The sequence below is a fragment of the Mya arenaria genome, chromosome 8 (assembly GCF_026914265.1).
Source record: "Mya arenaria isolate MELC-2E11 chromosome 8, ASM2691426v1".
Lineage (NCBI taxonomy): Eukaryota > Metazoa > Mollusca > Bivalvia > Myida > Myidae > Mya > Mya arenaria.
In genome coordinates this window covers 15,094,071-15,108,958 of record NC_069129.1, presented here as the reverse complement: position 1 = coordinate 15,108,958, position 14,888 = coordinate 15,094,071, and the positions used below count along the sequence as shown (strand labels likewise).

At 46.8% G+C, this 14,888-nt stretch overlaps 1 protein-coding gene across 1 annotated transcript in view; it reads left to right on the top strand.

Moving 5' to 3' along the window:
- Window positions 1-14,513: 14,513 nt before the first annotated feature.
- LOC128244744 (uncharacterized) overlaps window positions 14,514-14,888 on the top strand; it is a 6,321-nt gene continuing 5,946 nt past the window's right edge. The window contains exon 1 of the mRNA XM_052962796.1: window positions 14,514-14,888. This exon is cut by the window's right edge and continues 291 nt beyond it. Coding sequence (XP_052818756.1) covers window positions 14,677-14,888 — 212 coding nt within the window. The 5' untranslated portion in view covers window positions 14,514-14,676.

Here is a 14,888-nt window from a genome sequence, read left to right as displayed (position 1 = left end):
CTGGTGTTAAAACGCTGACATATAGTCTAGAGATCGCGGTTTTAGTCTCCGTGGTCTGGTGTTAAACCGCTGACGTATAACCTAGAGATCGCGGGTTCAGCCTCCGTGGTCTGGGGGTAAACCGCTGACGTCTGACCTGTGATCGCGGGTTCAGCCTCCGTGGCCTGGTGGTGAACCGCTAACGTATAACCTAGAGATCGCGGGTTCAGCCTCTGTGGTCTGGTGGTAAACCGCTTACGTATAGCCTAGATATCGCGGGTTCAGTCTCCGTGGCCTGGTGGTAAACCGCTGACGTATGACCTAGAGATCGCGGGTTCAGTCTCCGTGGCCTGGTGGTAAACCGCTGACGTATAATCTAGAGATTGCGGGTTCAGTCTCCGTGGCCTGGTGTTTAACCGCTGACGTATAACCTAGAGATCGCGGGTTCATCCTCCGTGGACTGGTGCTAAACCGCTGACGTATAACCTAGAGATCGCGGGTTCAGCCTCCGTGGCCTGGTGCTAAACCGCTGACGTATAACCTAGAGATCGCGGGTTCAGCCTCCGTGGCCTGGTGGTGAACCGCTGACGTATAACCTAGAGATCGCGGGTTCAGTCTCCGTGGCCTGGTGCTAAACCGCTGACGTATAACCTAGAGATCGCGGGTTCAGGCTCCGTTGTCTGGTGGTAAACCGCTGACGTATAACCTAGAGATCGCGGGTTCAGGCTCCGTGGTCTGGTGGTAAACCGCTGACGTATGACCTGTGATCGCGGGTCTAGTCTCCGTGGCCTGGTGGTGAACCGCTAACGTATAACCTAGAGATCGCGGGTTCAGCCTCTGTGGTCTGGTGGTAAACCGCTTACGTATAGCCTAGAGATCGCGGGTTCAGTCTCCGTGGCCTGGTGGTAAACCGCTGACGTATAACCTAGAGATCGAGGGTTCAGCCTCCGTGACCTGGTGCTAAACCGCTGACGTATAACCTAGAGATCGCGGGTTCAGTATAATCTAGAGATCGCGGGTTCAGCCTCCGTGGACTGGTGCTAAACCGCTGACGTATAACCTAGAGATCGCGGGTTCAGCCTCCGTGGCCTGGTGCTAAACCGCTGACGTATAACCTAGAGATCGCGGGTTCAGCCTCCGTGGCCTGGTGCTAAACCGCTGACGTATAACCTAGAGATCGCGGGTTCAGCCTCCGTGGCCTGGTGGTGAACCGCTGACGTATAACCTAGAGATCGCGGGTTCAGGCTCCGTGGTCTGGTGTTAAACCGCTGACGTATAACCTAGAGATCGCGGGTTCAGCCTCTGTAGTCTGGTGGTAAACCGCTGACGTATGACCTGTGATCGCGGGTTCAGTCTCCGTGGCCTGGTGGTGAACCGCTAACGTATAACCTAGAGATCGCGGGTTCAGCCTCTGTGGTCTGGTGGTAAACCGCTTACGTATAGCCTAGAGATCGCGGGTTCAGTCTCCGTGGCCTGGTGGTAAACCGCTGACGTATGACCTAGAGATCGCGGGTTCAGTCTCCGTGGCCTGGTGGTAAACCGCTGACGTATAATCTAGAGATCGCGGGTTCAGTCTCCGTGGCCTGGTGTTTAACCGCTGACGTATAACCTAGAGATCGCGGGTTCAGCCTCCGTGGACTGGTGCTAAACCGCTGACGTATAACCTAGAGATCGCGGGTTCAGCCTCCGTGGCCTGGTGCAAACCGCTGACGTATAACCTAGAGATCGCGGGTTCAGCCTCCGTGGCCTGGTGCTAAACCGCTGGCGTATAACCTAGAGATCGCGGGTTCAGTCTCCGTGGCCTGGTGCTAAACCGCTGACGTATAACCTAGAGATCGCGGGTTCAGGCTCCGTGGTCTGGTGTTAAACCGCTGACGTATAACCTAGAGATCGCGGGTTCAGCCTCTGTGGTCTGGTGGTAAACCGCTTACGTATAGCCTAGAGAAGTGGGTTCAGTCTCCGTGGCCTGGTGGTAAACCGCTGACGTATGACCTAGAGATCGCGGGTTCAGTCTCCGTGGCCTCGTGGTAAACCGCTGACGTATGACCTGTGATCGCGGGTTCAGTCTCCGTGGCCTGGTGTTTAACCGCTAACGTATAACCTAGAGATCGCGGGTTCAGTCTCCGTGGCCTGGTGTTTAACCGCTAACGTATAACCTAGAGATCGCGGGTTCAGTCTCCGTGGCCTGGTGTTTAACCGCTGACGTATAGCCTAGAGATCGCGGGTTCAGTCTCCGTGGCCTGGTGTTAAACCGCTGACGTATAATCTAAAGATCGCGGGTTAAGTCTCCATGGCCTGGTGTTAAACCGCTGACATATAGTCTAGAGATCGCGGTTTTAGTCTCCGTGGTCTGGTGTTAAACCGCTGACGTATAACCTAGAGATCGCGGGTTCAGCCTCCGTGGTCTGGTGGTAAACCGCTGACGTATGACCTGTGATCGCGGGTTCAGCCTCCGTGGCCTGGTGGTGAACCGCTAACGTATAACCTAGAGATCGCGGGTTCAGCCTCTGTGGTCTGGTGGTAAACCGCTTACGTATAGCCTAGATATCGCGGGTTCAGTCTCCGTGGCCTGGTGGTAAACCGCTGACGTATGACCTAGAGATCGCGGGTTCAGTCTCCGTGGCCTGGTGGTAAACCGCTGACGTATAATCTAGAGATCGCGGGTTCAGCCTCCGTGGCCTGGTGCTAAACCGCTGACGTATAACCTAGAGATCGCGGGTTCAGCCTCCGTGACCTGGTGCTAAACCGCTGACGTATAACCTAGAGATCGCGGGTTCAGTGTCCGTGGCCTGGTGCTAAACCGCTGACGTATAACCTAGAGATCGCGGGTTCAGGCTCCGTGGTCTGGTGTTAAACCGCTGACGTATAACCTAGAGATCGCGGGTTCAGCCTCTGTGGTCTGGTGGTAAACCGCTGACGTATGACCTGTGATCGCGGGTTCAGTCTCCGTGGCCTGGTGGTGAACCGCTAACGTATAACCTAGAGATCGCGGGTTCAGCCTCTGTGGTCTGGTGGTAAACCGCTTACGTATAGCCTAGAGATCGCGGGTTCAGTCTCCGTGGCCTGGTGGTAAACCGCTGACGTATGACCTAGAGATCGCGGGTTCAGTCTCCGTGGCCTGGTGGTAAACCGCTGACGTATAATCTAGAGATCGCGGGTTCAGTCTCCGTGGCCTGGTGTTTAACCGCTGACGTATAACCTAGAGATCGCGGGTTCAGCCTCCGTGGACTGGTGCTAAACCGCTGACGTATAACCTAGAGATCGCGGGTTCAGCCTCCGTGGCCTGGTGCTAAACCGCTGACGTATAACCTAGAGATCGCGGGTTCAGCCTCCGTGGCCTGTTGCTAAACCGCTGACGTATAACCTAGAGATCGCGGGTTCAGTCTCCGTGGCCTGGTGCTAAACCGCTGACGTATAACCTAGAGATCGCGGGTTCAGGCTCCGTGGTCTGGTGTTAAACCGCTGACGTATAACCTAGAGATCGCGGGTTCAGCCTCCGTGGTCTGGTGGTAAACCGCTGACGTATGACCTGTGATCGCGGGTTTAGTCTCCGTGGCCTGGTGGTGAACCGCTAACGTATAACCTAGAGATCGCGGGTTCAGCCTCTGTGGTCTGGTGGTAAACCGCTTACGTATAGCCTAGAGATCGCGGGTTCAGTCTCCGTGGCCTGGTGGTAAACCGCTGACGTATGACCTAGAGATCGCGGGTTCAGTCTCCGTGGCCTCGTGGTAAACCGCTGACGTATGACCTGTGATCGCGGGTTCAGTCTCCGTGGCCTGGTGTTTAACCGCTAACGTATAACCTAGAGATCGCGGGTTCAGTCTCCGTGGCCTGGTGTTTAACCGCTAACGTATAACCTAGAGATCGCGGGTTCAGTCTCCGTGGCCTGGTGTTTAACCGCTAACGTATAACCTAGAGATCGCGGGTTCAGTCTCCGTGGCCTGGTGTTTAACCGCTGACGTATAGCCTAGAGATCGCGGGTTCAGTGTCCGTGGCCTGGTGTTTAACCGCTGACGTATAGCCTAGAGATCGCGGGTTCAGTGTCCGTGGCCTGGTGTTAAACCGCTGACGTATAATCTAGAGATCGCGGGTTCAGTCTCCGTGGCCTGGTGTTAAACCGCTGACGTATTATCTAGAGATCGCGGGTTCAGTCTCCGTGGCCTGGTGGTAAACCGCTGACGTATAACCTAGAGATCGCGGGTTCAGGCTCCGTGGTCTGGTGTTAAACCGCTGACGTATAACATAGAGATCGCGGGTTCAGCCTCCGTGGTCTGGTGGTAAACCGCTGACGTATGACCTGTGATCGCGGGTTCAGTCTCCGTGGCCTGGTGGTGAACCGCTAACGTATAACATAGAGATCGCGTGTTCAGCCTCTGTGGTCTGGTGGTAAACCGCTTACGTATAGCCTAGAAATCGCGGGTTCAGTCTCCGTGGCCTGGTGGTAAACCGCTGACGTATGACCTAGAGATCGCGGGTTCAGTCTCCGTGGCCTCGTGGTAAACCGCTGTCGTATGAACTGTGATCGCGGGTTCAGTCTCCGTGGCCTGGTGTTTAACTGCTAACGTATAACCTAGAGATCGCGGGTTCAGTCTCCGTGGCCTGGTGTTTAACCGCTAACGTATAACCTAGAGATCGCGGGTTCAGTGTCCGTGGCCTGGTGGTAAACCGCTGACGTATAATCTAGAGATCGCGGGTTCAGTGTCCGTGGCCTGGTGGTAAACCGCTGACGTATAATCTAGAGATCGCGGGTTCAGTGTCCGTGGCCTGGTGGTAAACCGCTGACGTATAACCTAGAGATCGCGGGTTCAGTGTCCGTGGCCTGGTGGTAAAACGCTAAAGTATAAACTAGAGATCGCGGGTTCAGTGTCCGTGGTCTGGTGGTAAAACGCTAAAGTATAACCTAGAGATCGTGGGTTTAGTTTCCGTGGTCTGGCGGTAAACCGCTGACGTATGACCTAGAGATCGCGGGTTCAGTCCCTGTGGCCTGGTGGTAAACCGCTGACGTATAATCTAGAGATCGCGGGTTCAGTGTCCGCGGCCTGGTGGTAAACCGCTGACGTATAACCTAGAGATTGCGGGTTCAGTGTCCGTGGCCTGGTGGTAAAACGCTAACGTATAACCTAGAAATCGAGGGTTCAGTGTCCGTGGTGTGGTGGTAAACCGCTAACGTATAACCAAGAGATCGCGGGTTTCATCTTCGTGGCCTGTTGGTGAACCGCTAACGTATAACCTAGAGATCGCGGGTTCAGTTTCTGTGGTCTGGTGGTAAAACGCTAAAGTATAAACTAGAGATCGCGGGTTCAGTCTCCGTGGTCTGGTGGTAAACCGCTTACGTATAACCTAGAGATCGTGGGTTCAGTCTCCGTGGCCCCGTGGTAAACCGCTGACGTATAATCTAGAGATCGTGGGTTCAGTCTCCGTGGCCTCGTGGTAAACCGCTTACGTATAACCTAGAGATCGTGGGTTCAGTCTCCGTGGCCTCGTGGTAAACCGCTGACGTATGACCTGTGATCGCGGGTTCAGTCTCTGTGGCCTGGTGGTGAACCGCTAACATATAATCTAGAGATCGTGGGTTCAGCCTCCGTGGCATAGTGGTAAACCACTAGTGTGTAATCTAGAGATCGCGGATATTATCTTATCATATTCCAGACGCAAGTTGATGTGTTTATTTTTTCATCGTTTATCGTCAATTAATGGTTTTAGTTTAGGAGAAATTATTTTATTAGTTATAACACATGGTTATTTTCGAATTACAAAATTAAAAACGTTTGCGATTTTGTTACCAAAATTGACTGGCTCTGTTGATGTTCGATGCTGATTATCAAACATTTTTTTTCAAAAACAAAGTGAGTAAAAATGATTATAAATACTACAAATTACTGCTTTTAGCCACCTAGACAAATTATTCACTTCGGTCCTTAATGCTAGATTGACTTCGTATCTGACTTGTTACGGCTGAACGGTTATTGGTCGGTGACTAGTTGTGTCAGAACGGGGACTGATCCGTGACTAGCTACGACTGAACGGTTATTGGTCGGTGACTAACTACGACTGAACGGTTATTGGTCGGTGACTAACTACGACTGAACGGTTATTGGTTGATTACTAACTACGACTGAACAGTTATTGGTTGATGACTAATGTGACTGAACGGTTATTGGTCGGTGACTAACTACGACTGAACGGTTATTGGTCGGTGACTAACTACGACTGAACGGTTATTAATCTGTGACTAGCTACGACTGAACGGTTATTGGTTGATTACTAACTACGACTGAACAGTTATTGGTTGATGACTAATGTGACTGAACGGTTATTGGTCGGTGACTAACTACGACTGAACGGTTATTGGTCGGTGACTAACTACGACTGAACGGTTATTGATCTGTGACTAACTACGACTGAACGGTTATTGATCTGTGACTTACTACGACTGAACGGTTATTGGTTGATGACTAATTGTGACTGAACGGTTATTGGACCCTTACTAGTTGTGACTGAACGGTAATTGGTATGCGTACACAGTTTTTTTTCTTGCCTTTACACATCAAAATCATCGGTGTGAACTCTGTTAATACTTGAGACAAAATGATGTTGTAATGTGCAGACAGGTAATTCTAAAGACGGTAGCATACTGCAACCTTAACGGTAAATATCGACGCATACTTTGCAACCGATCGGCATCCACTGGCCGATAATGCGCCGGTCGGTCACCGCAATCCCGCGGTCCGCAATCCCGCAGTCTGTGCTAAAAAAACTCACAGTTCGGGCTCCACAATCCCGCACACCGCGGTCCGCAATCCCGCAGTCCGTGCTAAAAAAACTCACAGTCCGGGCTCCGCTATCCCGCACACCGCGGTCCGCAATCCCTCTGTCCGTGCTAAAAAAATCTCACAGTCCGTGCTCCGCTATCCCGCAAACCGCGGTCCGCAATCCCGAAGTCCGAGCTAAAAAACTAACAGTCCGGGTTCCACAATTCCCGCTTTCCGCGGTCCGCAATCCCGCAGTCCGTGCTAAAAAAACTCACAGTCCGGTTTCCGCAATTCCCGCTCTCCGCGGTCCGCAATCCCGCACACCGCAGGCCACAATCCCGAAGTCCGTGCTAAAAAATCGCAGTCCGGGTCCCGCAATACCCGCTCTCCGCGGTCCGCAATCCCGCAGTCCGTGCTAAAAAAACTCGCAGTCCGGGCTCCGCAATTCCCGCTCTCCGCGGTCCGCAATCCGTGCTTAAAAAACTCGCAGTCCGGGTTCCGCAATTCCCGCACTCCGAGGTCTGCAATCCCGCAGTCCGTGTTTAAAAAAACTCGCAGTCCGGGTTCCGCAATTCCGCTCTCCGCGGTCCGCAATCCCGCACACAGCAGGCCACAATCCCGAAGTCAGTGCTAAAAAAAAATCGCAGTCCGGGTTCCGCAATACCCACTCTCCGCGGTCCGCAATCCCGCAGTCCGTGCTAAAAAAACTCGCAGTCCGGGCTCTGCAATTCCCGCTCTCCGCGGTCCGCAATCCCGCAATCCGTGCTAAAAAAACTCGCAGTCTGGGTTCCGCAATTCCCGCATTCCGAGGTCTGCAATCCCGCAGTCCGTGTTTAAAAAACTCGCAATCCGGGTTCCACAATCCCGCACTCCGCGGTCCGCAATCCCGCAGTCCATGCTAAAAAAACTCGCAGTCCGTGTTCCGCAATCCCGCCCTGTAACGCCGCATAACAGCATCGCCGCATAAACGAAATCGACCACGTTTTTGCCTAGATTTTCAACGAATAAACAGGACTTTCTTATGTGGCAAAAAGGCACACTTTCGCCGCATAAAAAAAAAACATACTAGTACAATAGTGGTTGATAAAGTTTCATCAAGATCGGACTTATTTTTGTGTCCACTTTACCAAGCTCTGAACAAGACTTTTTGAGACGTAAATTCTGACAAAGATTTAGTAGGATCGGTTTAACTGTGAACCAAACCAATTGATCTTTCTGCGAAAACATTTGAAATGACGTTTGGCCACACTAATGGCGGGAATATATGTTACGACAACGCGCAACACCGTCATTTGGGACAATCAGAAAATTGATTCGTCGTATGACGTAACATATTATATTCTCGCCCTTTTGTCAGACTGACGGGCATGTACCCTTGACAATGCGCACTTTAAACGTCATTTTAAACCTTTTCAGAAAAGTCAATTGTTAGCGACTGACAAGCAACAGAAATCCAACAATCCTCACAGCTCCACATGTGCTCAGATGAGCTAAGAATAATTTTAATGTCAAGAACCACTGGTAATTGTGCGATTGTGAAATTTTTGCACGTCTAGGTCATCAGCGTATATCTCTGGTTACTAGAGCAACGCAAGGAAAACTTTTGAAAATGGTATTGTTCCCAAAAAATTCAACACAACATTAGTTTTGGGCACTTAAACAAGAGGACTCAGATGACTGAAATAGGGTCATCATGGACGTCTTTCTTTCATTGATTGTGTTTTTGCAACATCATCACAACCATCATCATCCTCTCCGCAATCACAACTACCACCATCATCTCCACAATCACAACCACCACCATCATCATTCATACACCAATGATTAAATGTAAATGACTCTGGAGACTCCCATGTCACAAGATTTTGGGACTGACGGACGGACATCATCATCATCATCATCATCATCATCATCATCATCATCATCATCATCATCATCAACGTCATCATCGTTTTTGTTGAAATATTAGAACTCTATTTTTAGCTTTATAATAAATGGTTTAGTTAATCCTCTTTATGTGGCAAAACGGCACAGTTGTGCCCAATATAAGCAATTTCTGCTTTATGCATTGAGCGTCGCCGAATAAACGTGGTCGCCCTGTTAATGCGTTAAAAATCAAGGCATAAACGAAAAATACACGTTTCTGCGGCGATGCTGCTATGCGGCGTTACACCGCACTCCTCGTTCCGCAATCCCGCACACCGCGCTCCGCAGTCCCGCACATCTCGCTTCGCAATCCCGCGATCCTCGTTCTGAAATCACGCGCTCCTTGCTCCGTAATCCCCAATCCTCGTTCCGCAATCCCGCACTCCTCGTTCCCCAATCCCGTACTCTCGTTCCACACTCACGCACTCCTCGATCCGCAATCTCGCACACCTAGTTCCGCAATCCCGCACTCCTCGTTCCGCAATCTCGCACTTCTCGTTCCGCAATTCCGCACTCCTCGTTTCGCAATCTCGCACTTCTCGTTCCGCAATCCCACACACCGCATTCCTCAACCCTGCACTCCTCGTTCCACAATCCCGCACACCTCGCTCCCCAATTCCGCACTTCTCGTTCCGCAATCCTGCACACCTTGCTCCGCAATCAGGCACTCTCGTTCCACAATCCCGCACTCCTTGTTCCGCTATCCCGCACACCTCGCTCCGAAATCCCGTACATCTCGTTCCGCAATCACGCACACCTCGCTCCGCAATGCCGCACATCTCGTTCCGCAATCCCGCACTCCTCGTTCCGTTATCCCGCACACCTCGCTCCGCAATCCCGTACATCTCGTTCCGCATTCACGCACACCTCGCTCCACAATCCCTCACTTCTCGTTCCGCAATCCCGCACTTCTCATTCCGCAATCCCGCTCACCTCGCTCCGCAATCCCGCACTCCTCGTTCCGCAATCCCGCACACCTCGCTCCGCAATCCCGCACATCTCGTTCCTCAATCCCGCACACCCAGCTCCGCAATCCCGCACATCTCGTTCCGCAATCCCGCACTCCTCGTTCCGCAATCTCACACACCTCGCTCCGCAATCCCGCACTCCTCGTTCTGCAATCTCGCACACCTCGCTCTGCAATCACACACATCTCGTTCCGAAATCCCACACACATTGCTCCGCAATCCTGCACGTTTCGTTCCGCTATCCCGCACTCCTCGTTCCGCTATCCCGCACACCTCGCTCCGCAATCCCGTACATCTCGTTCCGCAATCCCGCGCACCTCGCTCCGCAATCCCGCACATCTCGCTCCGCAATCACACACATCTCGTTCCACAATCCCGCACACCTTGCTCCGCAATTCCGCACGTCTCGTTCCGCAATCCCACACACCTCGCTCCGCAATTCCGCACTCCTCGTTCCGCAATCCCACACACCTCGCTCCGCAATCTCGCACTCTCGTTCCGCAATCCCACACTCCTCGTTCCGAAAACTTTTGAAGGACCAAATCGGTCGCAGCATGTTTTTTTCAACAAATGGTTGCGATTGATTGCACTGTTCTTCCGCATTGACACCTTGTTTTGACCCTAAAAAAACCTTGCCATTTCCTCGCGAAAGGATACCTCGCGGTCTCAATGGTGGTGTGACCGGAGCTTCAAGCGATATGCGCTTCAGTTTTGCATTGCAAAGGGAAACTTCTGAATAGAAAGAACGGAAACCCCAAAACAGCGTCATTTCACCTTCCTGTAATCAATGTAATACTTGCTAAGGGAGAACACTTGCGTTAGAGAGTGTTATTGAAATTGTTCAGAATTAGAGTTATCTTCCATGCCAATATGATAAAAACACACCCTTTCACGACCATTTAAAAAGCACATTGAGACTAAAGGCTCACTTAAAGATTTGAAGCATTCTTTTTTACTCGCATCCCCCCCCCCAAGTATACTTATACTTTTTTTAATTTCAATTTAGGAGAAAAACGTAATAATATACGCAAAAATGCACCATCTTGGGCTTGATTTGATATTTTTCAGGGGGGGGGGGAGTATCCCGAACCCACCCCTGCAAACTTTTTAAACAAAATGAATTTCGGTTCTGAGGAAAGGCGCAAGTAAAAAGGATATGCCCCCTAACTTATGCCCCGTCTAACGTCAAATCCTGGATCCAACCCGGTTGACTACAGTCTCTATGTAATAAATTATTTGACAGTTATTTAAAAATCTAAAAAAGAATATTGGTACATTGGTAACATTTTTTTAATAAAGAAGACATAAAGCGTGGAAAATAAAACGATTTTTAGCGGCACTGGGTTTCGAAATCACCCCCCCCCCCGTCCCCCCCCCCACACACACATACCCTTCCCCCTTCAACCCCGTATTTGCAGTTCAAAACGCAACAGCATGATCTTTATCGCAGAGGCTTATGATAGGGCCCCAGTTTAATATATAAGTTTGTTGATTGAAAAAAATCAACAAACGTACTGCAGAAACTTTCAAGAATGGTCGGTCACTAGTCGTGGCTGTCTATGCTTATTTTAGACGGGTTTTCCACAAAAATGAACTGGGCAAAATGGAACGTTTAACAAATCTTGTCGAACATGTTATCTTATCTTTATTTTGTCATGAGCATTAAGAAAAAAATCATTGGCCACGTCAATTCTGCCCGTTTAAGGCTATCAAATGTGTCTAAAAGTAATCCATAATATTTACTAAAACCCAAGTGCCTATTTGAACAACGGGAGGCATGCGCAATTTGTGCTGATTAATATTTCATATGTTTGTTCCTGATTACGATTTTATACCTGCCTTCCGCTTGTTATCTCATTTTGCACCGATATGTCCATGCAGTTTCTATGTTTACTTAAGCGATAAGGCCATGACAAATTCATTCTATGTTTAACGTCATGTTTAAAGAGACGATATGGCCGTTAAAATCATTTTATATGCTAAGCGTCATGTGTAAACAGACGATCAGCCCATAGCAAATGCATTCTATGCTAAGCGTCATGTTCAAACAGACGATCAGGTCATAGCAAATTCATTCTATGCAAAGCGCCATGTTCAAACAGACGATCAGGCCATAGCAAATTCATTCTATGCTAAGCGTCATGTTCAAACAGACGATCAGGCCATAGCAAATTCATTCTATGCTAAGCGTCATGTTTAAATAGACGATCAGGTCATAGCAAATTCATTCTATGCTAAGCGTCATGTTCAAACAGACGACCAGACCATAGCAAATTCAATCTATGCTTAGCGTCATGTTTAAATAGACGATCAGGTCATAGCAATTTCATTCTTTGCTAAGCGGCATGTTGAAACAGACGATCAGACAATAGCAAATTCATTCTATGCTTAGCGTCATGTTTAAAAAGACGATCAGTTCATAGCAATTTCATTCTTTGCTAAGCGTCATGTTTGAACAGACGATCAGACCATCGCAAATTCATTCTATGCTTAGCGTCATGTTTAAATAGACTATAAGGCCATGAAAAAATCATCCTATATCCTAAGAGTTATGTATAAACGGACGATCAGGCCATCGCAAATTCATTCTATGCTAAGCATCATGTTTAAAAATGTGATTAGTTCATGTCAAATTTTATAATTTTCGCCATGTTTACACAGATGATAAGGTATTGCCAAATTGATCAAGTGTTTAGCGTCATGTTTAAATGGTCGATAAGGCGATGCCAAATTCATTCTATGTTAAGCGCCAAGTTTTAACAATGTTAAACTTTAAGGCCATATCAAATTCATTATATGTGAAACGTTTAAACAGACGATTAGCCCATGTCAAATTCAGTCTATATCAAACGTCATGTTTAAACAGACGATTAGCCCATGTCAATTTCAGTCTGTTTCAAACGTCATGTTTAAACAGACGATTGGCCCATGTCAAATTCACTCCATGCGTAGAATCATGTTTTAACAGAAGATAATGCCATGCCAAATACATTCTATGCTTAGAATCATGTTTTACCAAATACATTCTATGTTTAGAATCATGTTTTAACAGAAGTTAAGGCCATGCCAAATACATTCTATTGTTAGAATCATGTTTTAACAGATTATAAGGCCATGCCAAATACATTCTATGCTTAGAATCATGTTTTAACAGAAGATAAGGCCATGCCAAATACATTATATGCTCAGAATCATGTTTTAACAGAAGATAATGCCATGCCAAATACATTCTATGCTTAGAATCATGTTTTACCAAATACATTCTATGCTTAGAATCATGTTTTACCAAATACATTCATGATTCTATGCTTAGAATCATGTTTTACCAGAAGATAAGGCCATGACAAATACATTCTATGCTAAGAATCATGTTTTAACAGAAGATAATGCCATGCCAAATACAATCTATGCTTAGAATCATGTTTTACCAAATACATTCTATGCTTAGAATCTTGTTTTACCAAGATAAGGCCATGCCAAATACATTCTGTGCTTAGAATCATGTTTTGCCAAATACATTCTATGCTTAGAATCATGTTTTACCAGAAGATAAGGCCATGCCAAATACATTCTATGCTTAGAATCATGTTTTAACAGAAGATAATGCCATGCCAAATACATTCTATGCTTAGAATCATGTTTTACCAAATACATTCTATGCTTAGAATCATGTTTTACCAGAAGATAAGGCCATGCCAAATACATTCTATGCTTAGAATCATGTTTTACCAAATACATTCTATGCTTAGAATTATGTTTTACCAGAAGTTAAGGCCATGCCAAATACATTCTATGCTTAGAATCATGTTTTAACAGAAGATAAGGCCATGCCAAATTTAGTATATGGGTAGAATCATGTTTTAACAGAAGATAAGGCCATGCCAAATACATTCTATGCTTATAATCATGTTTTACCAGAAGATAAGGCCATGCCAAATACATTCTATGCTTAGAATCATGTTTTACCAAATACATTCTATGCTTAGAATCATGTTTTACCAGAAGATAAGGCCATTTCAAATACATTCTATGCTTAGAATCATGTTTTAACAGAAGATAAGGCCATGTTTTAACAGAAGATAAGGCCATGGCAAATTCGTTCTAATGTCATAATAAAATGGAATGATTTAAAACATATTGTAAACTATTACAAATAAGATCTGAGTCAGTATTCACGAACTTACAATTGTATTTTTGTTGCTGGATTACTTTTCTGAGCGTCAGTTGTATTGATTTAAACCAAAATAGACAGTTTATTAAAAGCAATATCTTTGTTTACGAAAGAAGGTTTGTAAGTATTTAATGTGACCAAAAACTGAAAGAAGAAGATTTTGTTCATCTTCACCAATGTTTTACGTATATTTCGGAAAAGAAATGGTTTAAGTTATGTTGGGGAAACAAACCCCTGCCAACATTTCAAACTATTTCAATTTTGGTTCTAATGGAGAAGCGCATGTCAAAAGGTTGTGCCCCTAAGTTACACCCCTCTAACGTCCATTCCTGGATCCGCCCCTGAATATGCTCATATACTACAATTTCATAGTTTGTTTTACCCGTTCATTCACCATGTTGTGTTTATTTATGTGGCTACGAAGACGATACATCTTGAACAAGTTTAAAAAAAAATAGTACCCTTTCTGTTCTGTTATTTGTTATGAGATATGTGATATTGTGCTTGTTTGTGAAAATTCTCTTCCGGGTCGGTAGGATTTAAATTTTGAATCTGATCCTTAACAAAGACTCAATTTGGTTGGCCCTTAAAATGAGATAATAATGTATAATGCTTTCGCTTTGGATAGTTATATTGTATCTATTGAGTTCAAAAACTAGTAACCGACCTTGCGATGGGTATTGTTGGTGATATTGATCGTTTGGATCATTTATAACGTGCAATTAGTCCGACATTTTGTCAACACACCAATTTTCCTGTTTCTCTTAGAAGCAAACTCGATAAAAGTCAGAGGATTACACTCTCGCGTCAAATAGTTGTATTTCATATAAGCGGTGTCGCAGTTTACGTTTCTGCTAAACAAGTGAACAGGAAATAAATAATGAAATTCAGATTTAGGCGAACGTTTTTATTTTCGTGTTATTTGTGTATACTGTTTTACATTTGTTTTGAGACGGATTTTCATTTATATTTAAGTGGAATATTAATGACTGATGATATAAACCGAAGTCATCGCGCCAAGCTTAAAAACCTTTCTGAAATCTACGTAAACAATTTCAGAAAAAGTACTGAAACTCCTAGAATCGCCACGAA